Source organism: Protobothrops mucrosquamatus, unplaced genomic scaffold (genome assembly GCF_001527695.2).
Source record: "Protobothrops mucrosquamatus isolate PMUCROS unplaced genomic scaffold, P.Mucros_1.0 scaffold2515, whole genome shotgun sequence".
NCBI lineage: Eukaryota > Metazoa > Chordata > Lepidosauria > Squamata > Viperidae > Protobothrops > Protobothrops mucrosquamatus.
Window position 1 is genome coordinate 85,675 of NW_015388579.1, and position 26,971 is coordinate 112,645.

Consider the following 26,971-nt stretch of genomic DNA (forward strand, 5'->3'; position numbering starts at 1 on the left):
CTTTTTAAGCCACCCAGTAATGGTTAACACTCTTAAATGTTTTTCTTTTCCCGGAAGGCAAGACTTTTGAAGACTTTACTTCAGAAACGGAGAAAGACCACTTCAGCCTACATTCCTTGTCCCAGGTAACTGCATTACTAAGTATTCCCGACCCTCCCACCAGTAATTTTGCAATCAGCCCAGTTCCCACTCATACATCATCTCACCCATTCTTTATAGGCAATTTGACGTACTACACAGATTCATCCACACATTTCATATTTCCCACCACCCGAGTCAATTATTTTCCTCTTTTCTCCCCCACCAACAACATCTCCAACAGAAAACGCCTACATGTGTTTGATTTCTTCTGATCCGGAAATGCTTGTTGCTTATTATTCCGGGTATTTTATAAAACGCGGCCCAGTCAGAATCAAACACGAACGAGCCCTGCCCAACACGCATGCGCATTACAAAACGGGCAGGCTTCCTAAATGCCACGTTCCAAAGGCGAGAGGTGAAATGTAATGGAGGAAGAGGTAGACTCTGTTTAAGCTTTCACCAGGCAACCAATCAAACAACTGAACGGGAACGGCGCTGTTATCCAATCGCAGCCAAACAGAGTAGTCTGACAAACCAATCCCAGTGGACGGAACGCAGAAAACTCTCCGGGTTGTTCGGAGGTGGACGGAAAGGTGACGTTAGGTTTCTCAGCGACCAATCACCAAAGGAGGGCGGCCCCGGGCTTGGCGCCAATTCAATGAGAAGTGACTTGGAGGAGGCCGGAAGTGGCCAATAGGCGGTGGCCTCGGCGGGGCGAGGGCGGGATTATAAATGGGAGGCGGGGTTCGACTGTTCTTTTTAGCGTTGCTTTTCTGTTGCTCGGCCTCTTTGCCTGGAGATCCCGTCGCCGCTGCCCCCCGCCTTCGCCGCTGCCATGAAGGTCCTCCGTTTTTTCGCTCCGGTGCTGTGTTTGCTGTGGCTGGGTCAGGTCTGCCTGGCCGTCGACATCGAGGAAGAGGAGGGCGTGCTGGTGCTGAAGTCGGCCAACTTCGACCAGGCGCTGGAGCAATACCCGAATATCCTGGTGGAGTTCTGTGAGTGGGGAAAGGGCGGGGGTGGCGGGGGGGGTGTCCCTCGGCAAGCCTTCCGCGGCTTTGTGGGGAAGGCCCCTGCGGCCTTAGGCGACCCTGCCTATCCTGGACGCGGGCTCCCCCGAAGGCTTTCCGCGGGCCGTTCTCTTCCGACATGGAGCGACTCTCGGCCACCATCAGCTGCAACGGGATTTGCGCTGATTCTGGCTTGTCACTCACTGCCCAGGCGCCGGCGGAGTGTTTAGCCTGCAAGAAGTATCCCGGCAACCTTGGCTGTGGGCGACCAACGAAAGCTGTGCAGGAAAGCAAGCATAAAATGATAAAACGTTGCTTTCCAGACCCGAGAAGTAGCAAGTAGCAAGGCCTGCGCGAAATAGGAGGAAATTGCATCGCATCGCGAAAGAAGAGGGGTGTGCCGCTTAAGTGAAGGCGTTGGATAAAGTGTCAGGCGTGCCCGGGGTAGTTGTGTGTTCCCCGCAGATCCTGTCTGCTCCACGGATAGACATTTTTTTTTACAAAAAATAAATAAATAGTAAAGCGAAATATTGTACAACGGGGGGAGTACCTTTTATCAAGAGACTTGTAAATTCTGGCTTAAAGTAATCTAGAAAGGTACCATTTTTTTTCTAAAAATACTGCCTTAGTTGTAAGAAAACTGTCCCCTTTTTTTGTGCTGCTCTAAGCACACGTCTTATTTTTGTGAAGACGTGACTCTCCACATGTGGAAGGCATGAGGGATGGCGTAATTCCTAATATACTCCTGCTAATTTCCTTAATAAAATAGTTGCACTTTCTGCTGCTCAGCTTTGAAAGGAAAGTTAAAGCAGTCTACTTTTTCCCCCCTCAGCATTAACTTTTAAATACACAGTGTTAAAAGCCTAATTTGTCAAATATTTGTCGCAGTCAAGGATTTTTGGAGTAATTTTGGCACACAATGCTTTGCACTAATGTAGGAATTGCTTCTAAGGTGAGAGCTATACCAAGCCTTTTTTTTATTAAAAGTCTATTGTGGCATTCTAAAGTTGAATGATATACCTCAAACATTTTTAGGCACTTTTTTAAAGTGAAAAATAATGTAGGAAAATAATGCACTTTTACTGTGAAAATTCATGGTGCTAGATAAGTTTATAGGCAGCTTTATAAATTAAAGGTGAAACGTTTTGAATAAAATTTCTGATATAATTCTATCTATTGGAGGATAATTCTTAAGAAATATTTTGCAATGCTAGTTACGAATAGAAGGTATCCGTAGAAAATACACAATTCATTTGATGCTGTGTTTTCTAGATGTTCAATTTTCTTTTCCACAGATGCACCATGGTGTGGTCACTGTAAAGCTCTGGCACCTGAATATGTGAAAGCAGCAGCAAAATTGTTAACTGAAAACTCCGAAATCAGATTGGCTAAGGTAGATGCTACAGAAGAATCAGAACTCGCCCAACAATTTGGTGTTCGAGGTTATCCTACTATCAAATTCTTCAAGAATGGAGACAAATCTTCTCCCAAAGAATACACAGGTGAGAGCACTGTGAAACTGTTAGAGAATTGTAATTTTCCTTAGAAAACTAACACTGGACAATAGAACCAAAGATTAACTGGGTTTTGTACAGGAGAACAACTAATAAACATTTGTTACATCAGAAAGGCTGTGGAGTGATTTAGATTTGAAGAGAAAAGGGTGCATCTTTTTCCAGGATCTTTAGCTCACTCCTGGGAAAAGAAACATCAAATATAAAGAGTTGTAGATATTCTGTTTATTCCAAAGAACATGTTTATTATTGAATCTGAAGGATTACAGTGCTATAGTTTGAAACGGTGGTAAAATATTGGCTTTTAGTTTTATTTATTCATATCAGACTTTGATCAGAATGCCCCATCAAAAACATGCTACTCGTAACTTTTATGCCCTTTGTCCTTGCATGTTAAGCTGTCAAATATTTTCTCAATTAGTCATTTTTACTATAATGAGTATCTCTATAATTAGTATATCTTGTAGATTGCTGCAGGGTACCTATGCAGCTCTATTGGGTCTCTTGTTATACTTTTGCTGTGTTAACAAGCTGGCTTGCTATTGACAACATAACTGAAAGTTTTGCTTCTAAAATGTTTTATATTTTTTGGCTTTTTGTAATTAAAGCATAGTCCTTTATATATAATTAACAAGAAAATTAGTAATGTTGAATGTAATGGTGACATACCTGTAGGATATTATATGTTACACTTAAGTATAGTGCAGTGTGATCTGCTGTTGAATTTAATAGGGCTCTGAAACGAATACAGATTTTGAATTTTGGGTCTCATAGGCAGCAAGTACTGTATTCATTTAACTAGAGTTATATGCTGTTCCAATTGTCAACCAATCCTGACTGACTTGAACAAGATTAAATCATTTGAAACAGCAAGCCATATTGTTTAAAAGAGCACAGAAATGTTTAAAATTCAGGTCACCTGTACTCGATTTACAACCACAATTGAGCCCAAATTTTCTGTTAAGCGAGACATTTGTTAGCTGAATTTTGCCCCACTTTATGACCTTTCTTGCCACCGTTGTTAAGTGAATCACTGAAATTAAATTAGTAAGTTGATGGTTTACTGAATCTGGCTTCCCCATTGACTTTGCTTGTCAGAAGATAGAAAAAGATGATCATAACTATGAATCAGTTGCAAAGCACCTGAATTTTGATCATGTGACCATGAGGATGCTAACAATGGTTATAAATATGAAAAATGGTCATGTTGCTTTTTTCAGCGCTGTTGTAACTTTGAATAGTCACTAACCAAACTGTTGAGGACTAACTGTAAAAGTTTTTTTCTATGTTGACATTTTCACAGGTGTTGCAAGCCTGGTAAATAAATTAATCTCAACTTTGTATTTCTTTCATAAATCTTGTGGAATACAGATAGTTGTGAATCATTACTGTGGGTGTGATACAAGCACACATTGCAGCTGTAAAGGGAGGAGGATGCTGTAGGGAGTTTGATCACCATTTTTCTGAGCTGTTCTGAGAATACTAGACAAAAGAAATGTCATAACTTTAACAATATGAACAATAATTTGAGCTTGCCTTGCCCTTGGGCTTTGAGCTTGCTTTTTCAGCTTGGAACTGGAATGGTGTAAATGAGCTTATGAAATGCAGAAAGACTGGATATAATTGCTATTCCTTCTGTAAAGTTAAGAACAAGGCACCTCTTTCTTACTGTTTGAAAATGCTCCCAGTTATGAAAGCTGTCATATTTTTGGCTGTCGAGGTCTGAATTGAAAGTATAGCACAAACAAACAATCCGGGAAAACTTTATTTCCTGCTACTGTAGTATACAGTTAGCACATCACTGTGAGTCATTTACAAACCGCAGTTACACAAGACACTAAGACAAAACCAATCATATTGTTTGACATATAATTTATGATTTAGTTGTAAATTCATGTGTACATGCACCTGATTTTGACTGCAAGGTTGCACTAACTGAAATAAGAGTGTTGGCCTTACGCATTTTATATCCATACGTTGGTGGGAAAATCCTTAAAATCTCAGAATCCTGACATTTGAAAAGGAGCACTTTAGTCACCATGTCCTCAATGCAGGAATACAAGTATTCCCACTAGAGGGCTGTCCAGTCTTTGCTTAAACATATCTAGTGCTGGAGAACCCACTTTCCAGGTGACTTGTTTGCCTATTACCCTTAATGATTGTATGTTTTTCCTAGCACTGCACTGGAATCTTCCTTCCTGTGTTTAAGTCTCCTAAGCTCTGCAATCATAGAGAACATGTTTTAGTTTTCTTCTGTGTTGCATTCTCCGTGTAGATTTTTGTTTCTGATGTAGAGTACAGATACAACCTCTGTCCTCTATGTAAAATCTCCTGTGCTTTTGGGAGAAGTACAGTAGTTGATGCTTGTAAACATGGTTAAGAAAGGATTGTTAAGGGGGAATAGATAGAAAATGGTGTAGAAGATAAGAACGTAGTTGTTCCACCCAATTTTGGCTTTAGGTCAGACTGTACATAGAATGGATCAAGAATGAAGCACTTTGGTGGCCAGAAGCCACCCGGAGGAGGGGAGAGAAGGTTGAGCTGACAAGCCTATCGCAGACCAGTAATTGAAGGGAGTATTTGCAGCTCAGGGTTGAACTGGGGGTGGTCCTGGATGCTCTCAAGCTCCGAGAGCACTAAGCACCCCAGGGACTAGCTCAGGGGTAGGCAACCTTGGCTCTTTTATGACTCGTGGACTTCAACTCCATGCTGGCTCAGGAATTCTGGGAGTTGAAGTCCACGAATCATAAAAGAGCCAAGGTTGCCTACCCCTGGACTAGCTGGATGTAGGGGCTTTAGTTTTGCTTTGTTTTCTCCAAAAAATGGACAGAAATTCTGATCCAGACTTGGCATATGGGTTTCACTATATTCCAGCACTTTAAAAATGATATTTGTTTTTATATCCCATCTTTATTATTTATACAAGTAAGTCAAGGTAGCTAATGTATCTAACACATCTTTTTCCCCCTATTTCCTCCTAAACTTGAACAGATGTTCCTTGCTAGTTTTCAAAGATTTGGTCATATCAATGAGGAAGAGTACTCCCAGTCTCAAGTAGAATGCCTATAGCAAACAAGACAAGGTAGCATCAAATGGTAGTACCTACTAGACAGACAACCCCGTGCTTCAATAGCTGGACGGTGTCCAGCCTTCCAGCTTTTTTAATGATAAAGTTACTACTGTGCTGTTCTTATTGAGTCGAGAAAGTAGATGAAGTGTTTTCTCAATAGTACCTCCTAATTCTTACCTTCCTTTAAAAAAGTGGCACTATACCACTTTAAATAATAAGGATTCTGTGACAGCTATAGTAATCAGTTACATTACAGTACCCTAGTAGAGAAACTTCAATTGTTTCTGTTTTAGAGTGTTTAGGATTTGGTTTAAGATAAGTGAAGTTTGCACACAAGTAGAAATCAGCTTGTTAGCCTTGGGCGTGAAGCTTTATTCTCTATATGGTCTTAAAAGACAAAAGAAAGTACGATGCCTGATAAGTTAAGTTTTTCCTCTGATCTAGCTGGCAGAGAAGCAGATGACATTCTAAATTGGTTAAAGAAACGCACAGGACCTGCAGCCACTACCTTGGCAGATGTAGCTGCTGCGGAGGAGCTAGTGGAAGCCAATGAAGTTGCTGTGATTGGATTCTTTAAGGTATTTTTTTCATTCATAAATTAGGGTGAAGGATTTTTTTTAAGACAGTGGCAGAATTCCTGGGATGGAGGAGGAGAATGACCTGGTCATCAGTATAACAGAACTACAAAACTAATCAGTTGCAGAGCTATTAGGCGGTAAACAACTTGGATTTTGGCCTTGCTGTCAAGTCTGCATATGCAGTGGTTGCTTCTGCTTAAGTTTTCTTGTAAGCTTGTTTTCCTTAATAGGGGAAAATGTGGTGCCTAACTACTACTTTTTTGACTACTTGTAATTTTGAGATGATAGGATTTGCAGTATGTACTAAATCATGAAATGGCGGGTGGTCATAATGGAAATAATGATGCAGGGTTTTTTAATTTGTTTTAAATGTAGGATGTAGAATCTGACGTGGCCAAAGAGTTTCTGTTGGCAGCAGAGGCCATTGATGACATTCCTTTTGGGATTACTTCCAAAAGTGATCTATTTGCCAAATATCAGCTCAAAAAAGATGGAGTTGCTCTTTTTAAGAAGGTGAGTGGCTATGAGAAAAAGAAATCCTGATTGGTTGGTATGTTAGTTTGCCTGGTGGCACTCTGAAATTAATGGGTTTTTTTTTTTCTATTTTAGTATGTTTCATCCAAGGCTTAGGTGTTTCAGGTAGTAGTTACCACAACTCATACTTACAGCAGTCACAATGTCCCATAGTCACATGATCACAATTTATTACCTTTCCTCTCAGCTTTCCACAATCAAAGTCAATAGGGAAGCTGTAAGGAAGTTGGAAGTTATGGTCACATGATACTATTCACTTGACTGGCATAATCCCCATTTAACAAGGGCAACCAGGCTTGTCAAAACTGTTGTAGCTATACAACCTAGCTACAACCTGTTTTTTGATTTTACTACTGTGTCACTTAATGACAGTTTCCATTCTCAATGTTATTAAACAGGAGCCAAATGTATAGCAGAGAAATACAGACATGGAAAAAAATGGACAAAAATCCAATGCTTCAGACACATTTTTTCTTTCAAGTGCCCAGCATGCTTATCAATCGTCACATCTGTGATGCCTGTTTGAAGTTTAACAATACTTGTAAACACTAAGCATAGAATACAGAGAGAGGAGAAGCTATGTTTATGATTGACTTAGATTATTTGGATTATTGTTAATCTAATTAGTTTAATAATTAGTCTACTTAATCTCAAAGCCCAGCATGCTTATTCAATGTCTTGTTCCTCATTTGTGGTTTGAGGTTTAAGAGTGCTTCTAAGCATTAAGCGTAAAATGCAGATAAAGGGAAAAGTTATCTTTATGGCTGGCTTAGATTAGTTAAATTACTGTTTCTTCTCAGTCTTCACCTTTACTCTCCAATACAGCAAGGAGACTTCATTTGGATGTTTGCCTTTCTCCGATGACATAAGGCTAAATAAAAGTTGGTTATGTTAAATATCTAATGTTGAAAATAAAATATTGGAAGTTGTTTTGTATGCAAGTATTGGGCCGTTTGTTACATTCATCTTGGCAGCTGAAAGCTATATATGTTTTAAAGAGGTCAATCTAATCTCTTTATCGGTCCTTGATTTTTTAACAGGTTTTCAGCCTGTCAGTAGTGCGACAAATACCATTCAGGTACCAATACAACAGTTTCCCACTGCTTTAGAAATAAGCAAAAAGTCCTGCTGGTCACAGCACATATTGGACAAATTTTTGCATTAATCTGTTTCGCCTGTTGACTTCGTTGATTAAGTCACTAAATGTATATGCCACCAAATTCTTCTGTTTTGAGTCCAAGTGGTTTGAAATTAATAAGGCTTCAGCAAAACCTTTGTGAAGAAGCTTGATTATAATGGCTCTAAAGATCTTTTTGCCATGTCCCGGTGTAATAGTTACAGATTCTTCAGTTACATGGCATTTTTTTCTGTCATGGGTCAATTGCAAAATAATATTTCCCTCTCAGTAGAGAATCAGTAGGACTAGTAGAGACTGGGAACCAAGATGAAATGATTCCCAATTCACATTTTTAAAATCAACGTAATTGTAAACTGCTTCATTCTTCTTCAGCCTGCTCCTCTCCCAGCGTGTTGAATTGCTTCTCAAAGAGGTGGCCAGTGGTTTTATACCCTGGGAGTTTAAGTGTAATACATCCGAACAACACCAAGTTAGGGAAGGCCTCCTTGCTTATTCATGTTCAAATCTCTTGATTCCTCCTCCCTGGTTTTTAGAGAGTTTATATAATCAAATGGGGGTATACAAACCTTGACTGTAGGGGAAATAAAAGCGGAATCTTCCAGCCTTTGAAGAGAAAACATCCATCCCCTAATAAGGTTGTAATCCATCTGTTTGCTTTCCTTCCCCTCACAAATGCCAGGAAAGGTTATGAGAAAAAAGGTCAATAGTGGTTGTTACTCTGCAATAAGAGTCTTCCTAATGCTAGAGCTGCACATCTGTTCCTTTGTAGCTAACAATAGCCCTGCAGGGGGTGCATTGTCTCTGAATAAGCTGTTCTCTGTTTAGGGGCTTAATAGTGTGCAATTCTGCCTCTTAATGGCTCTTTTGATTGGAAACATTTGTCCAATTTAAACAAGCCCTATAGTTTCACCTTTTCTAAAACAGGAGTATCAAACATCTAAGGTGCTGAGATCTAAAGTATTTTTCAGTTAGCTTTTTTAAAAAATCAGGAAAAATGAGGTGGACAGACCCATTTTCAGAACTATTACATTGAGAATCTGGCTTCTTAATGTGCCCAAGTTTCCCTTTGCTTGCTTGCTGCTGGAATCCACTTAGGTGGTAAGATGAGAACTTGGGTTGAGTTTCTACCCTGGGCATGAAGCATTTTGCGTCTTGCTTGCAATGTGAAATGTGCTGCCTTAGATTTGTAAATGAGTTAGGGGATTGGAGCTTTTCAATATCTGTATGCTGTTTACAATTTTAAAATAATCCTCTGCCAGCGCAGTGAATTATTGGACACTTTCACGTTTACTGAATATTTTGGCTGAGCAAAGATCAAGGAAGCACACACTATTAGATTGCCCTTGTCCCTTCCTCAAGCTTTTGGCAGTTGTATTCTGCCACCTTCCACTGCACATATGTTTGCAGTGCCACGTAGCTTGGAAACCTCAATGAATGCTTGAGGCTCTTTGGGAACGGGAACTATATTCCTGTGTCACTATGGCAGATAGGTAGATCTACTCCTGCTTTATTGTTTTACTAAGTTCTTGCATAGCTATATATTTGTCCATTTACTTGGATGTAAAACTGAATTCTCTTACATTTTTCCAGTTTGATGAAGGCCGTAACAATTTTGATGGGGAAATAACAAAAGACAACCTACTGAATTTCATCAAATCAAACCAGTTGCCCCTGGTGATTGAATTTACCGAACAGGTAAAGAAATAGATCACACGTTTTACATGTCCTGAATGATATATGATGTTTATTTGGTCTGCAGCTTGGATCTATGGCAGTGAAGCCAACAGGCTAGAGGGAGGAGGTGGAATGGTCAGGAAAATTAATCTTGGGATTCCACATAATGTGATCGCCTTCAGTAATGCAACTCTTTCTCTCTTCCAGACTGCCCCTAAAATTTTTGGCGGAGAGATTAAAACACACATCCTGTTGTTCTTGCCGAAGAGTGTTGAGGAATACCAGGGTAAACTGGATAATTTCAAAACAGCAGCTGAAGACTTCAGAGGAAAGGTAAATAAAATAAAAGGAAAGTAACTAAATAATTACTTGCATCTAAGCAAACTTTTGTAGAGTTTATTATACATTCATTTCTCATATGGTTGCACATCTGCAAGAATTAAAATCATAAGATTTCTCTCATAAAGGGGAGAAGTAGAACTAAGAAAAAAAACCCCAGGGTTTTCCTCTAAAGCAGGGGTAGGCAACCTTGGCTCTTTTATGACTCGTGGACTTCAACTCCCAGAATTCCTGAGCCAGCTTGACTCAGCATGGCTGGCTCAGGAATTCTGGGAGTTGAAGTCCACAAGTCATAAAAGAGCCAAGGTTGCCTACCCCTGCTCTAAAGTCTAGATTTTCTTGTTGTGGGTTTCCCTGAGTCCCCTGACCCTCGAAAAAGCACAGTTAGAATTGGCATGTGTGAGCTGTGGCTTCTCATTGTTACTTCTGTTCTTTAGAGGTTTTGATTCTTTATATAAATCTCAGAGAATTTATGATAGCAGCATAAACCCCCATTGTAATAAAATAAATGCAGTTTGTATCTGGACAAAGCGAACAAAAATGTGTTTTAAAAGTGTTTAAAATAAGGACTTGCTAGGCCTGACATTGTGTAAGAAAATCTTTCCACGGGAATGTTTTCCCTCTATAGATAGAAGTCCATTCTGCTTTGTTATGCATTGTTTATAACATCGTCTTAATGACCATCTGAGAATTCTGGCTTCCACGTGTTGGGTGTAGAGGATAGGCAGCCTGTTATCACTATTTTGCTGTTTTCATAACCAGCCTGGCCATTGGCAAGCTGTGTGTAGGACAGTGATGGCGAACCTTTTAGAGACTGAGTGCCCAAACTGCAACCCAAAACCCACTTATGCATCGTCAAGTGCCGGGTGGGTGTGGCCCATTGGCTGGGTGTGGCCAATTGGGTGGGCGTGGCTGCGGTGGTAACAGCAGACTGGGTGGGACTAAAAAGTTCAGTCAATCAATTCCAACTTTGCAAGATCTTTTTTTCCCCCATGAGAAGTTGAAATTGACTGATTGAACCTTTTTTTTTTTGCACACAGCGGCGGAGGCCTAAAGCGAAAAGGTTTTATAAAACCCAGCTGAAGCCCTAGGACTGGGGCGACGGCATGCGTGCCCACAGAGAGGGCTCTGAGTGCCGCCTCTGGCACCCGTGCCATAGGTTCGCCACCACTGGTGTAGGACCTCTGCTCCAAAACAGCTAGAGGTTACATGGTTGCTTATTCCAGATTTAAGATTAGTAATAATGTTTAGAATTTGTGTATGAAGTGTAAGAGGAGTTAGAAAGATGGGGTAGAGCTCGGAAATCTTAATTCAGGGTATTCTGCTGTCCCAAATGCTTTTGTCTCTAATACACACATTGTCCTGTTTTCTCTTCCTCCCCCCCCAAGATCTTGTTCATTTACATCGACAGCGACCATAGTGACAACCAGAGGATCTTGGAGTTTTTTGGCCTCAAAAAGGAGGAATGCCCCGCCATACGCCTTATTACTCTGGAGGAAGAAATGACCAAGTACAAACCAGAATCCGATGAGCTGACTCCAGAGAATATCAGGGACTTCTGCCACAAGTTCTTGGAGGGGAAAGTTAAGGTAATAGTTTTTTTTTAAAAAATGGGGTTTTTGGAGCAGGTAGCCATGTGAGGAAGTCCTAGTAGTTCAAATGGCATGGAAATTGAGAACTCATATGGCACGAACTCTTAAAGTGTCATGGCAGAGTAGTTTGACATTATACTATACGGAGCTTTTGCTGGGAAATCCAAAGGGCAGAGTCAGTGGAGCGGGTTTCGGGATATACATGGTCCCGCTGTGCTAGTAAAGTGAGCTGCATGAAGTTTGGGAACTGCTTTAGAATGGGTGGTGCAGATCCAAGAATTAACTTTCTCAACATGACAGAAAGAACGTGGCCTTGGCCTCATGTTGCATGAATCCTTAGAGGATGTCTATTTTAATCTGGAAAGGGAAGCCTGTTACCAAGAGCCAGCTACTGTTCGATGTTTCTTACACAGCACAAGTTATTCAGGGCTTCCCTTGAATCACCTCTGCTCTGTCTCATTGTCATGTTTTTTTACTTCCATTCCCCCCCCTTCACCAATCGAGCAGAGTTCATAATGATGTAGTGGATCTGATTGCCTGAAAAAAAATATTAGGAATTGCTAATGGAGCCAAAAGTTTAAGAATGTTTTTTAATCAATAAAGCCCAATGTATGATAGGGAAGGACATCTAAATAAAATGTCTTTTGCTTTAGGTGTGCTATTGAGACTTTTGGCAGTTGCTTTCAAAAGACAAGATACAGGGATAATTATTTGGCTAAAAATGTAGCTTTGGAATATAAAGCAAAAATAACAATGTTTTCTATCTTATGTTAAGTATAGATACTGGAGATAAACTAAAGATATATCTAGAATTAGGCAGTTATAATGAAGTTTAAGATCAAGCAACACATGGAATAGTAACTTTAAAAACATGCGTAATCTATGTTAAATATAAAGCTTGAAAATTTTGACATGGTCATTTTAAGAGCTTTTCCAACATAGTTGCCTGTAGTCTATATCTTCCATCAGCTCTAGATAAGTGTGGACAGTGATCAAGAAAAATGGAAACTGAGATCCAAAACAATGAGGAAGGCTGAGTCTCTCTGAAGTATACTGTAAAGAAACCTTACCTTGAAATCAACTAGACCATCATAATCATTTCATTTTTATTTCTGTGTCCTATGCACTTCTTATATTTTATAACTTCAGAGTGTTGATTGGGTAATAACAGTTTAATATACATAGACCTACTCTGTGTAGAATTATCTGCATCCTTCAGGCAAGAACTCAGATGTGTTTGGGTCGTGGGATGGGGATGTGACCTTGAAGGAGCAAATCTATATTAACCCGCCTTTTTATAGTCTGGATTGTCAGTTGCTTTGCCCTTGGGGCGTGGGGATTTTCTATTGACACATTCCATGCAGTTGCTCTCATGTTGCTTTTGTATATTTCAGCCCCACCTGATGAGCCAAGAGATTTCTGATGACTGGGACAAGCAGCCTGTCAAAGTTCTGGTTGGAAAAAACTTTGAGGAGGTGGCTTTTGATGAAAATAAGAATGTCTTTGTGGAATTCTGTAAGTATTTTACTGATAGCAGTGTATGTGTACACATACATGGTTTATCTTGTTTGAAATTATATATGATTAATGAAGGTTTCTTAGCAGCCGAATTAAAAAAAAGAGAGGGGTGTTTTGGATGTTGGACAACTGTTCAAATAATTTATCAACTTTTGGTTTGCAGATGCTCCTTGGTGTGGCCATTGCAAACAGTTAGCTCCCATTTGGGATAAACTTGGAGAAACTTATAAGGACCATGAAAACATCATTATTGCTAAGATGGACTCCACAGTGAATGAAGTTGAAGTTGTGAAGGTTCACAGTTTCCCTACCCTCAAGTATTTCCCTGCTGGCCCTGACAGAACGGTGAGTGCAATTGTACATTGAAACTTGGGTGCATGTGTGGCCTTGATGGGTGAGAAAAATAGTTTAATAGAAGATAGTGCTCTTATTTTTTCCTTACAGCATTCATGGGAACCTGGTGGCTGGCTCCTCTTCGACTCATATGGGTGGTGAATTTTCTAACCTCCTCTCTTTTATTTTTTGGCTGTTCAGAAGTGAATCCTTCATCCACCAAGACCCTAGATTTGTCTCTGAGTAATAATTCTTATTTCTTGGTTTTGTAGGTTGTAGATTACAATGGAGAGAGGACGTTGGAAGGTTTTAAGAAGTTCCTGGAAAGCGGTGGAAAAGATGGTGGTGTAGATGAGAGTGTGAGTATCTTAGGATTATGAGATTCTGCTCTGATATATATATATATTTATCTTCTGGACACAAGTCAGATCCCTGAGGAAGTGGCAGTTCTATCCTGTAAATCTACTTATGGCTTATTGTGGCAGCAGAGAATGTTAGTTCCATAGCAACCTCTAAACAAAACACAGCTGGTAATATCCAGAATGAGCTGGGGATAGCACTAAGGGTGCTCAGAATACCAGCAATTCCATGTAGACTCAGGCCATGTAAAATGCAGGAGCCTATAAAAACATTTCTGTGCTCAGAAAAGTGCTGAAAAAAACCATTGTTTGCATTCTCCTCAGCCTTGGCCCAACAAACCCATAGGTGTCGTGAGATGAATCTTCAGTGGGCAGAAAAATGCCTATCAGCAGGTGTGGACATCCTCTTCTTTCAGCCACAGAGTTGTTGCTTTTAGCATGCAAAACTATTCTCTGCTTCATTGGCAGAGATGCTATAGCTCTGCTACTATGCTGCTATACTTTTGAGCTTTATTTAAAGGGTAAATATGAAAGGACGAAATTAGAATTGCTGTGGAATTTCCATTTATATTGGCAAGTGAGAATGTAGCAACTCATTCTTGGCATATCATATCTTACATAGAATTCCTGTACATAGTGGATTCTATGTGGTGACTTCAAGTTGCTTACTAAGGGCTGGGGATGTAGGTATCTGTAGTTATTGTTGATGGCAGACTTTGGGGCATATTCTTTACCATTATTATGGAACCTGTCATGATTTGGTTTGTTATCCACTGTTTTGAGCTCTTTACTCCGTTATGTGTTAAAAGACTGGATGTGGAAATACTTAGTTCAGCAGTTTGATTGCTGTTTGATTTTGGGGCACTATTCCTGCATAGTACCTAGATAAGATAAAGCAAATTACTTAACTTAACTGACCCAATGAATTTCAGAAAATTATAAATTATTATAATTTTATACACTTATTATGTTTCATTTAATCTGATAAGATACCAACATTTCTGAAGGCATATAATTCTTAACCTTTGTTTTGTGAGACTTAATTCAAAGTAATTAGAAGTGCTATTTAGTTAAGTAGATTTAAGATGGTGATGATCAGTGGTTTAGAATAGATCAAAAAGTACTGACTACCAATTTTATTTTTTCTGAATGGCTTGACTAAACAAAGGATCAAAATTAGAAACAATTCTATGTATGTAAAAAAGACCACAATCTCTGTTCTATTTTAATACAGACTCAGTCTTGTGATTCAGGTATATTCAGAGGAACTCTGCTTCAAACATAAGTGAACTTTTTTTTCCTGAGTTAACATTTTGTACCATATTCTAGTTGGTGACAGGTACTCCTCATTCGATTCTGCCCCATTTATAGACTTCACTGTTACAATGGAGATGAAGAAATAACTTTATGAGCAATTTTTGTATTTCAGACCTTCAAGGTCTGTAAAGTAAATGAAAGCTGAAGTAAGATAAGCAGTCATGGTTGCTCTTTGACAAAACCCGTAAGAAATAAACGAGAGAGTTATAATTAATATAGTCCCTTGAACACATCCTGTGAACAGGATTTTGTGTGTGTGTGTGTGTGTGTGTGTGTCTGTGCATCTTCAAGTCAGTGTTGACTCCTGACAACTGCCTGGACAAGTCCTTGTAGTTTTCTTGGAAAGATTTCAGAAGTGACTTGCGATTGCCTACTTCCTATGGCTGAGGGAAAAGTGGCTGGCTGGCCCTTCATGCCTGAGGTGGGAATATAACACAGACTTCCTGCTTCTAGCCTAGTGCCTTAGGCACCATTCCAGACTGACTCTTTGTCTATTATCTAAAATGTTTAACTATTGATTATTATATAAAAGACTGAACTGTTTTTGAATAGTGTGGCATTATTGACTGGGTCAGATGTTTTAATCTAGTCTTTACTTTCCTTACCATAACTGGTGGGTCACATTCTTGAGTTTAGATGCAACAAGCTAAACCTTTTTTTTTTCTGCCTGTAATATCTGTTTGGAGATCCTCTGTTTATTGACAGAACCTCACATAACATTTGAAGGACGACAGTTTGGTTATGTTTGGTATCTGAACTGAGACATCGGGTACTTTAAAATTGGAAATTACATGATGTGTAATAAAATTATTACCCCTTTGTTATTTTTATTCATTAAAAAGATTGTAACTTTACAAAAAGATGTGGGAAACCTAACTGTGCCCCGATGCCTTGAAATCCCTTCTATCAGCTATATGGAAATGCTTGTGGGCAATGTGCTTTTGGCATTTTGCTACCCATTGGTTTGGTTTTATGCATGGGATTTTCCTGGTCTTGCATGTGTTAGCAGAAGATTTATTGAGCTAGTTACAGCTCAAGCATAAAGGCAGATCCTGAGTTACCAAAGCAACTGCTCTCACAACACTCTAGCTCTGCATTGTCTAGAGAATCTAACTAGAGACACCAAGCCTCTCCAAAAAATTAACTCTGTCCTTTCTTCATTGAAACAGGATCTGGAAGATCTAGAGGACGCAGAAGAGGAACCAGACGTTGAAGAAGAGGAAGAAGAAACCGGAGCTAAAAAAGATGAACTGTAAACAGAAGTCCAATCTGCATATCCCCAGACACTATGCTAGGGCTGCCAACTCAAGCAAGTCAGCAAACAAATGCTAACCAGAAGACAAACTGGTTGGGAATCCAGGGAAATTAACCCATTTCTCTAACCTATCAAACACATCTAGTTTTATTCCATGCTGAAGAAGTATCTGACTTGTTGGCAAGCTGCTGGGTCTTTTTTTCTTTTCTTTTTTCCCTTCTTTCAATTGCAAACTGTGATGTACATTTCCTTAGATATTGCGACCTGGGTAGAAGCAGATTCAAATAATATGTCCCATTGCCTAACTAACTTGGGAATTTCATGAATAAGGCACCCTTAAACATTAATCACACTGTCTAAATGACATAAGCTGCTGTTGACCCAGCAAGCTCTTGGTTATTGTCCCAGCTTTTTTCGTTATGCTTTACTGTTGTTGTTTTTTCTCTCTCACCCCGGATTATTCCGTGTGGAAGAAATCACTAGGCTGACCATTGATGCTAGTGGTAAAGGTAACAAGTGGGGTATAGTAGGTCCTCTTAATTCATTGCATAGTCTCATTTTCTCTTTATATTGTACAATTGATCTCTGTCATCCAAAGATCTGGAAGGGTAGGAAACCATTGCTGAGGAATGAGAATCCAATTGCCTCCTTACCTAAAGTGAAATCTATCTTGAGTTGCTATCTCACCTGCAATGAAACAAAAGCCTTGCTGTCTACACATTATTTTGCAAATGGGTTTTCTGGGGACTGTTGGAAAATAACTTCTCTGAATGCAACAAAAAGGACACTTGATAACTAGGAGTTTTGTGGGGATACTTGAGAGCCATGGAAAGTCTGTATTACAAAGAGGATGATGTGTTTCAATGGAATTCATTTTAAGCATCCATGATGCTCAAGGAATGGAACTCATTGGCCAAATAAAAATTAATTTTAATACTCTTCTGAATCTTGCTGTTTTCTTTAAATTTGGGAGTTAGTTTAAGAAAGACTATAAATGAGGCAGACTGGAAAGGCTGAAGTTAGTAATTTTTGCTAGCATTTGTTTGCATCATAATTTCTACCCAGACAGAAACTTTAACCAGTCCTAGATTACAGAAAAGCCATTTGCATAGAGGAAATCTATGTACAGATATTCAAATTTAAGCAAATATATTCAAATAGTTTTTTCTAAATGCTTATTATTTGAACAGCATGGACTCTAGTGATTTATCTGAATCAAACTCTGGTAAAGAGTCAGTGCTTGGAAAACAGGAAATACAAAAAGAGCAATACATTACACAAGTTGGCGTCTTCAACATCAGGAATCCATACTAATTGCTCTAGTCTAGGGCTATCACTCCACCAAATTCTGTTTTGTGTTAATGTCTTAGAACTGTAATTGTCCAGATTAAATTAGATGAAGCGTTTCAACCAATGCATAAAAATATAGAATGAAAGGTCATCAATTCTAACTTTTCATCCAATGTACTGTATATGTACTATAATTCTGTAATTAAACTTAGTCTATCATAGTAATAAAGTAGTATGCTGGGCTTTACTATACTACTATCCTTGCTGCTTCATTGTTCTTGCATCAAAGAGACCCTACGGTCTTTTTAAGATGAAAGAAAGGATAACTGGGCTGGATCCAACTGAGTCTTATTTTAACTATCAGTTAACGAAATTAAAGTAAAACACACTCTAAAAATACCAACGGGCAAATGGGGGAGATTGGTTTATAAGAAGTGTAGGGTCTGAGGATTGAGCTTAGTATGTAAGTACTACAAATTTTCTTTGTCATGACCAATAGTTTGAATTGCATAGAGGATAAGAATGTTTCTGGTGTATTAGCTCCCTGTGAGTTGAACATTTCTGCTTTAATATTCTGGAAAGGAGTATAAGGGAGAATCTTTGGTTGCTGGAAAGATTATTCTCATTTTTGAGATCTCATCAGATATTGTCCTTCGGCTTTTTTTGCTTATTGCATGGAGCATTGAGAATCTGGGGAAATTTAATTGCATTAGTGAATTATATCATATAGCTTATCTGATGATGTGATTATGGTAGACCAGGACTAGCAAGACTTGCGTTCCTATTTCCCTTTTTCTTTAGCTCACTGTAATTGTGGATAATTCACAATACTTCAAAAGCTGAAAGGAAAGGAAATGGGAGGGATTTGCCATCTTCACACCTTAGAAATTATTGGGAAAAATTATAATATGCATTTACTCAGGCCCCTGTTGCATGTGTGCCAATAACTATAATCCCTAGGTCTGAAAGAGACAATAAAATCAACCAGTGAGAAGGCGTAATTTAAAACAAAAAGCTGGTGCCTCTGAATGTGATGGCTGGATAAAAAACAGGATGAGCAGCTTTTTATGAAGTTGGGAATGAATTTTTAGTAGAGTACTTGAAGTCAATTCAAGTCAAACTGGGTAGCGCAAAATTATGAGCTGGGAAAAAAATGTAATCAGCAAAATGCCATTGAGATTTTAGATTTATAAAAGCATGTAACTTTTTTTAAAAATATGTGGATCTATTTGGTATTCCTCAGCTATGGTACTTTGCTGTAACTAGTGGCATGCAATAGTGGTTTGAAGGACTCCATCAAACTAGGGCAGGAGTACATAGTCTTAAGGATCATTCTGTATCCTCTGGCTTTCACGTATTCATAGCCCTCGCTTGAAATATAATGATTTGCTTTTATTTCTTAGATTTGAAACTGGTTGTTAATGGGAGGGAAAAAATCCCATGTTCACATTTGAAATAGGATCTTGGAGTGCTTGGCTTGAATCTAGCATATATAGATCTTTCTTGGATAGAATTTTGAACTCCAGTGTATTTGGAAACTTTTTCAATTGGCTGCAGCCTATATTTTTGTCTGTGTTTTTTGAATCAGAGTAGATTGTTTAATCCTGTACATTATCCCAGCATCTTTATTTCAAAATTTGTGATAAGGTACTTCAGATACAATTTTAGCTTTATTCTAAGTATCACTTAAAGCAGGGCTTTTCAACCAGTGGTACGGGTACCACCTGTGGTACATTGGCACCTGGCAGGTGGTATGCGACCATCCTAGAAAAGTGGTAGCAGGGGAGGGGAATGAGCTGAACCAGTGGCAGCACTGCACAAGCCTGAGTGAGAGATGGCTGGAGCTGCAGGGCTGTCAGGGCTCAGCGGAAGCACCAGGATCAGCGCCAGGATCCAGCTGGAGCTCGGCACTGATCCTGGTGCTTCTGCTGAGCCCAGAAGAAGCACCGATCAGCTGGAATGTTGCAGCCTCTCCAGGGTCTTGTGATTTACATTCAGATGCTTGGCAACTGATTCATATTTATGACAGTCACAGTGTCCCAGGGTCATGTGAAGTGACGAAAACCTGCTGCAACCACCCAGCAGATGGGGGGAATAAAAACCAAACACCCCCCACCCCCACTGCCAATCCTCAACAGAAATGCTCACAACAATGAAAACCTCGGACAGGAGGAAGAGTGCCGCAGGCAGGTGTCTTGCTCGGCTGTGCCTTGGGGGGCACTTTTTTCAGTGCTATTGTAACTTTGAACAGTCACTAAGCGAACTGTTGTAAGTCAAGGACTACCTGTACTTTATCACTTTTTTGCTTTTTTGGGGGGGGGGTCATCAAATTTTTGACACCTTGCTAGGCGACTGGTGGTACTCGGATGTTGTTGCCATATCCTAAAAGTGATACAATGGGTGAAAAGGTTGAAAAGCCCTGACTTAAAGGACATCTCTGTGTGTGTCAGAGAGAGAAATCCTTGCCATCCCAAAGTGTAGAGCTATTATGTTTAGGATCACCAAAGTACAAATTGTTTCAAAAGGTCATCAAGCTTTGAATTCCTTCTAATTCAAAGAAACGTCTAGAGAAGTATGTCATGTGTCACTATTACCTGCTTGATGGATGAGGTCTGGACGGTTGGCTACCTCAATTGAACAATATTTTTGTAAGCAATTATGTCATTCTATCATATGATGAGAATGAACATGCCTCATTACTTGTAGCCCAGAAAAACAAGCTGCTGCGTGTTGAAGAGCAGGAGAGCTTGCTGACAATTTATTTTCCGTTGTGGCAGAAGAGGAAGATGTCAGGCAATTTCTGAAGCAGTTTTTGTTGCCTAGTTTATTTTAAATAGCATTTTACTATCAAAACTATTCACGCCTGTACATATAAACTTCTTAGAATTTCCACAGCAATAACCCTGCATTATGCATATACAGTATGCTGTTTTGATACTTACATGCCTCTCCCGGCAACCATGGAACCTTCATAATTTTTTACATGGATCTAAGCCAGTGGTTCTCAACCTGTGGGTCGGGACCCCATTTGGGGTCGATCGACCATTTCATGGGGGTCGCCAAGCAAGGCTGTCCGCCATATTTTTTGTCCGCCATATTTTTTGTCCGCCATATTTTTCCCACTTTTCCAGCGGGTGCCTTACCTCCCTTGGGCTGGGCCAGCTGGTGGTCGGCCTGCTCCGTCTCTGCTGCTTGCCAGCTACGCCTCGGCCGGCGCAGGGGGCGGAACCACAACATGCGCGGCACTCCCGGGCAGGGAAAGTCCTCGACGTACGACCGGTTGGGTAGTCCTCGACTTACGACCGGTTTAGTCCTCAACTTATGACCGGTTTAGTCCTCAACCTACGACCGGTTTAGTCCTCGACTTACGACCGGTTGGGGTCGCGGCAAATTAAAAGGTTGAGAACCACTGATCTAAGCTGTAACTTTCTTGCTTATATAAGTATGTAAGGTGGAAAGATTCCTGGTGGTTGCATGGCTGTTTACGTTCACTTTTCCTTCTATGAAGATTATAGGAGAGAGCAGTTTTTTTCCTGTGGGTCTATGATGTTTAGCGGTAAGGGCCAGACAGTACCTAATTGTGCAGATCATCTTCTCATACCTACAGCTGGACAACCTGTGACTCTTGATGGTTTGGTAGTATGGGTCCTGAGAAAGAAGTCTTTGAAAAAGAACTAAGGGTGGGGAACGTATGGCCCTCCTAATATTGCTGAACTTTAACTTAGCAACTCTTTTAATTGGATGTGATGGTTGGGACTGAGGAGAGTTATGCTTCAGGAGTAATTGCAGCAGGAGTAAGTCACTTGCTTTCTCTTCAGATGTTTCAGTCTTCCTTTCCCATTGCTTGTATCACACACAGGTGAGGGATTGTTTACCTTTTGCTAAAAACCTACAGGTCCATTTCCTGCCTTGTGTGTTGTGGATGCCCAGGTTTTTAACTTGAGATAACAGGTGAAATGTCCCTAGCCTCCAGATGTTTAAGACTAGAACTCATTTGAATAGTCACTATCAGTCCAAGCATCTTTCTGGAACCAGGATGGGAAGGCAATCTGCGGCCCAGCAGCACTTTCTAATTTTAATAGTCTAGCACTTGATAGTGGTATCAAACGTTAGAACAGATGCCATATTTCTTCACAGTTGAAAGCTGTGGGAAGTATTAGAGTCTCTTGTTGCTGCACTTGTTTACTCTATAGGGCCAGCTGAGATACCCTGAGAAAAGCTGATGACACAGTTTCCTTTTACAGAGGTTTTTTCAAGAGAAGAATGAAAGCTAATGTGCATCTCATCAAGTATCTCTGCTGAAGGGGTGCTGAGTTGCGGATGGTGTTCAACAGTTAAAAGTAAGAAGATATGTCAGTGGGAATTGTAAGATTATTCTTCATTGATTACTTCTAGATTTAACAGTCTGATATAAAAATACCAACAAAGACTCCAGGAGCTGAATGTGATTTTGATGTTTACAGAGATTCAGTTCTATAAAAAGAAGCTGAAATGAATGGCACTGTTATGCAATTTTAAAATTGGATGTGCAGATTAGAACTTTCAGTGGAAAATATAACTAAAAACTAGTTTAGTTGCTTTCAAAATGTAATCATATAAAATCAAGAAGTGGTTGTATTATTTCAGTATTCTGAAAACCTCTGTTTATTTGGCTAGCTAAACTTGATTTTGAGCCATTCTGAATTTATTTTTAAAAATATAATTTTCTTCTGAATCAAAGTAGTAAAATTAGTAATCCAAAATTTTAACTCCTTGAATACACTAAAAATACCAATGCAAAAAACAAATATACTGCATTCTATTCTTGAATATGGCTGTTATCAGTGTCTGAAATATCTCCAGAGTTGCAAATACAAGGCCCTTGCTTAGAACTCTACTGGATATGTAACAAGATCAATAGAATCTTTGGTGTGGATCATACATGTTATAGCTCAGGTGGTGCATGAGATTTTAGGTAGACAAGAAAAATACATCACTAGCTGGGGAAGCAACTACCATTAGAATTTCTCTTCACGTCTTTTTGGAAACTCTGGTCAAAGAACCCACTTAGCGGAAGCTTCCGTGAATTTACATGGATTCTCCTATTGCTCACCAACATTTGAGGACTTTTCTTTTATTCTTGATGCTCTGTTTTGGCAACACAACTTCCCCAAGTCAAATTTTGCAACCAGGCACCCTCTGTGTGGAACAGGCAGCTGGCCATTATTTCCAGTTTCAATTCTTCCTCAAAATGAATACCTTGCAACTCTCAAAACTTGCAGTCATATGGTGGAACTTAGATTCAGTTACTCTTCCAGTTAAGTGGCTATAGTTATCAAAGCGAGTGAATGGGATAAAAATCCTAAAATGCCTATGGTCTTTCATATTCTCTCTTCCTGTTGCAGATCCCAGATCCCCCAAAATAGGTATCATTTCCCTTCTTATTTCATACAAGATGTGTATAAATGTGCTTAAATTGGATAAAGTTCATTTCCATTCATATACAGAGACGATTTCTGAATTCACATGGCTGTACAGAATTTATAATGTTGGCAGCACTTAACAGTTGAAGAAATGATAACAGAAATGAACAAGGATGATTCCTTGGTTTCTTCCCCTTAGCCAGTTCTATCCGTATCTTTTGCAAATATTTTTGGATCTCCAAATTACAAGCAGCAAATTAAAAGCATGAATTCTAAGAAAATGCCTAGCTGTCTTAAAGATAGCAAAATATTGTTTGCTATTCACGTCATAAAATTATTCACTCTAAAAGCTTTTCACTTCTATAATTGTTGTTTTTGAATCTTTTCCTCTTAATGATAGCCGTGAACTAGTTTTGGGAAAAGTATAAATGGCTGCCAACAAATTCCAGAAAGTTAATGTAGAGTATTGCAAATGGTGGCTTGCAAAATCTGAGGCTGCTGCTTGTAGATTGCAGTCCGAGCTGGACCTGCTGACTACCAGTCATGGACAGGTGGGCTGTAAGCTGAGATTCTAATTTATGTTCAAAAGGGGGAAGCTGCGGACAAGGCATCTCAATTACAAGATCTCATGGCAACAAGTATGAGCTGAGTGCCCTCAAAATAGCCATAGGGAGGCTATATAACAAGAAACTCTGCAGGAAACCATCAGTCCTCTACAGATCTTCACCCACGTGTTGTGCTGTCCAAGAAAAACCTTGAAAGGAACAAAATCATTTGCTGGGTACCTCTTCACATTTTCATTGCAAGATTTTGGGAGGAGATACTCCTTTGGATCTCAAGACACGTTATTGCAGTTTGGCACCTCAACGTTTGTGGGGTAGCTGTGGCCTCTGCTACTTTCTAAGTCTGGTCATTTTCCTTACCTCGTCTGTCTGTTGGGCTTCCTTTGCCCTCTGTGACCATGAAATACTACTACCCAGGCTCACTTCCTAGGTACAGGCGATATGCAAGGCACCTCAAGACTGTGCGTTTCCCCAATGACGTCGTCTTCCAGGACCACATTCGACAAGGTGACTTGGAGCAAGTGGGACGTTTCATTCGGGCCAGGAAAGTCACCTTGGATACCATCTACCCCTCTGGTATGTGGGAGAGAGGAAGACTGATTGGAGGGTGGCTGAGTAAGAAGCTGTTTGATCCCAGGGGAAAATATGGGTTGCATGTTAGCCTGCATTTTCAGTGGGATTTAAGGAAACAACAGGGAGCTTCCTTCCTGTCTCTCAGTTGCCATATCGCCCACATTATTTTAGTAGAATCATTCAAGAAGGGTATAAACCTAACATTCTATAAACACTTACAGTACTCTCATCGACTTATTTCCTTAAAGTACAAAGTATTTTGATTCAGTATAGCAAACAACAACAACAAAACTAAGATGAGAAATAAAATAGTACCTGCTTCTCAGAAATACCTTGAAGGGTTATGCCCAACTCTAAGGTTAATGTAGTGTGTCTTTGAGGCATTACCACTGGTTATTATTTCAGGGCCTGGAAAGCTGTACAAGAAAAAATGGCAAGAGCAAGAGTGTGAAAAGCATAGAAATGATGACAAATACAGGTTGCAAAATCCCAAATCAAATTACGATAGGATGAGCTTAATCTTTCTGAAAGGTATTATTTAGTTTAATCTTCCTAGTTAGGCACATTTTAAGTTTTGCTGGGATTGTAAGTGCCAGAATTTCCCAGTAGGTTTTAGCCATGCTACAAATGCCATGGGCTGCAGCCCTGATTCATGTGGAAGGTGCCAACTTGGAGAAACATAGGTTATTTTAGCCCAGCATTGTAGGATTATAGGAGTCACTTTAGGGATAATTTTGCTGTTAAGGAGACTGGTCTTCATTAATTATTTTTGTAAATCAAATAGTTCCCAAAGAAGCTTAGAAAACATACCCAGGAACCTTGACTGAACTTCTATTTCCTTTTTGCCTCAAGTGAACAATCTTAAAAATATTAACAGATTTATGTGGATGCATGTTAACTGAACAGTTTTAGTTATCTTTCTTTATTTGAAAGACTTTTCTTGTGCTAAGATGAAAAATGTGGGAGGATCCCACTCAGTTTATAGAACCCATCTGAAGGGTTCACAGACTAGAGTTTGATATATCATCTTTTTCAATTAGGAATGGCTGCCATCCATGAAGCTGTGCTTGCTGGAAACCTTGATTGCGTCAAGCTCTTGATAAAATACGGCGCTGACATAAATCAGAAAGATGATGAAGGCTGGACACCTCTGCATGTGGCCTGTAGCGATGGCCATGCTGACATTGCAAGGTCAGCGATGCTAGTCTGTTTACCTCATTCCCTCTTAGCCAGCTGTGCCACTCAATCGGGAATTATATGGCCAAGGAAAATAAGAAGGGGAAAGTGATTCACTACTGAATTACTGGGTAGTGAACTTTAAAGTGACAAGAAATAAGTGTCTCTTGGCTTATTCCAAGAGATGGATGAATCCTCTCTTATCTACGGTGCTCTCATCCTGACACCAGCAGTGCTGAGAGTATTTATTGGCAGATTAACTAACTGTGGTATTGCTGAAATGCCAAGCAAAAAACATTTAAATGGAATCCTTGTATGTTATTTAAAAGGTGGTTGTCTTTGTGGAAACAAAAATATCTTTTGAGACACTTTGTAACGTCATAAAGTCCTCTATATCGCCTTAAATATTGGTATATGTCAGTCGGACAATGCTCGTGGGAAAACCAATTTATTTGATTTGGGCTGCAATTCTAATTCTTCTGCTACAGCAGAAATAGCTCTAGGTTTTTGTGTACCACTGCATTCTCCAGGTGTGAATAGTATAAAGAGGTGAACCTGCCTTAATGAAATTTGAGAATAGAGATGATTATAATGCAAATTCTTATTGTAATTATTAAAAGTGACTAAAAGATACTTAAACCATATTATACAATGAACTACTTAAATGGACCATTTTTAAACAGATATAGGTTAATCCAGACTGTTTCAACCTCTGCTGCATTTCATGATTTTGTCTTTTCTGATCTTCCAGGTACCTCATCTCTCTTGGGGCCCAGTGTGATGCCACCAACAATGAAGGAGAGAAGCCATCTGACCTTATTGACCCAGATTACAAGGAACTTGTGGAGCTCTTCAAAGCAGCCCATGTAAACTAAGACTGTATCTCTTTAACTTTTTTTCCATGTGAAATCCAGTTTTTATGGCAGATAGTATAATCTGTTGTACGAAACAAAGTTGCCCCAATGAAGTTGGTAAGGGAGTGTTATTATCTCCTACAGGAGGCCATACTATAGCTGCAATAGGTATATATGAGACTGACTATTTGGGGATTTCTCAGAGACGTGCTTGGGATAGTCCATCCAAAAAGAAATGAAACATTCTTTATTGTGGTTCATTGTCCAATTCAATAGATGACATAAACTGCTTCTGATGGTGTGACTGTGTAGGCAGTTTACATATATGTTTGTGATCTAGATTGGACCGGATACCAAGTTTTGTAAACATATATCTTGTTTCTCATTTTGCAATTATTAATTTTGAACAATGACCTCAGCAACATTCATGTCATTTTCCTGAAGAATCCTCACAAAATAACCAGGAAAACATCTACCCTCAACATGACTTATGTACATATGGATTATTCTAAAACATAGTGTATAATGTCCTATTTTTAATGTGTTGGTAATTCTAAATTTTCTTTTATACTGTATTTTTTAAGTGATTCCAAAACAGCTTTTTATTTTTTCAATAAAGGAATTCCCAAATCTTGGGGTATTTTTCTTTCTTCTCTTCTCACATTAAAAATAGCCAAGCTTCTGTTGAATTGTTTGGTTTTGGTTATGATACAATAAAACTCTTCTTATAGAAGCAAAATCCATATGGGGAGAAGAGCATTTGGATCTGGAATAAGCAAATTCCAGTGTCCAAAGAAACTCGGA

At 39.4% G+C, this 26,971-nt stretch overlaps 2 protein-coding genes across 2 annotated transcripts; both read left to right on the plus strand.

Moving 5' to 3' along the window:
* The first annotated feature begins 864 nt into the window (after positions 1-864).
* Positions 865-17,246, plus strand: P4HB (prolyl 4-hydroxylase subunit beta). Its single transcript, XM_015825159.2, has 11 exons — positions 865-1,076; positions 2,384-2,590; positions 6,117-6,250; positions 6,626-6,763; positions 9,513-9,617; positions 9,804-9,929; positions 11,324-11,524; positions 12,922-13,042; positions 13,209-13,390; positions 13,651-13,737; positions 16,224-17,246. The coding sequence occupies exons 1-11, from the start codon at positions 917-919 to the stop codon at positions 16,308-16,310; spliced, it is 1,548 nt and encodes a 515-aa protein (XP_015680645.1). The 5' UTR covers positions 865-916; the 3' UTR covers positions 16,311-17,246.
* Positions 17,247-23,714: 6,468 nt separating this feature from the next.
* Positions 23,715-26,755, plus strand: PPP1R27 (protein phosphatase 1 regulatory subunit 27). Its single transcript, XM_015825160.1, has 3 exons — positions 23,715-24,140; positions 25,178-25,328; positions 26,065-26,755. Exons 1-3 carry the CDS (start codon positions 23,963-23,965, stop codon positions 26,186-26,188), a joined length of 453 nt encoding a protein of 150 aa, XP_015680646.1. The 5' UTR covers positions 23,715-23,962; the 3' UTR covers positions 26,189-26,755.
* Positions 26,756-26,971: the final 216 nt, after the last annotated feature.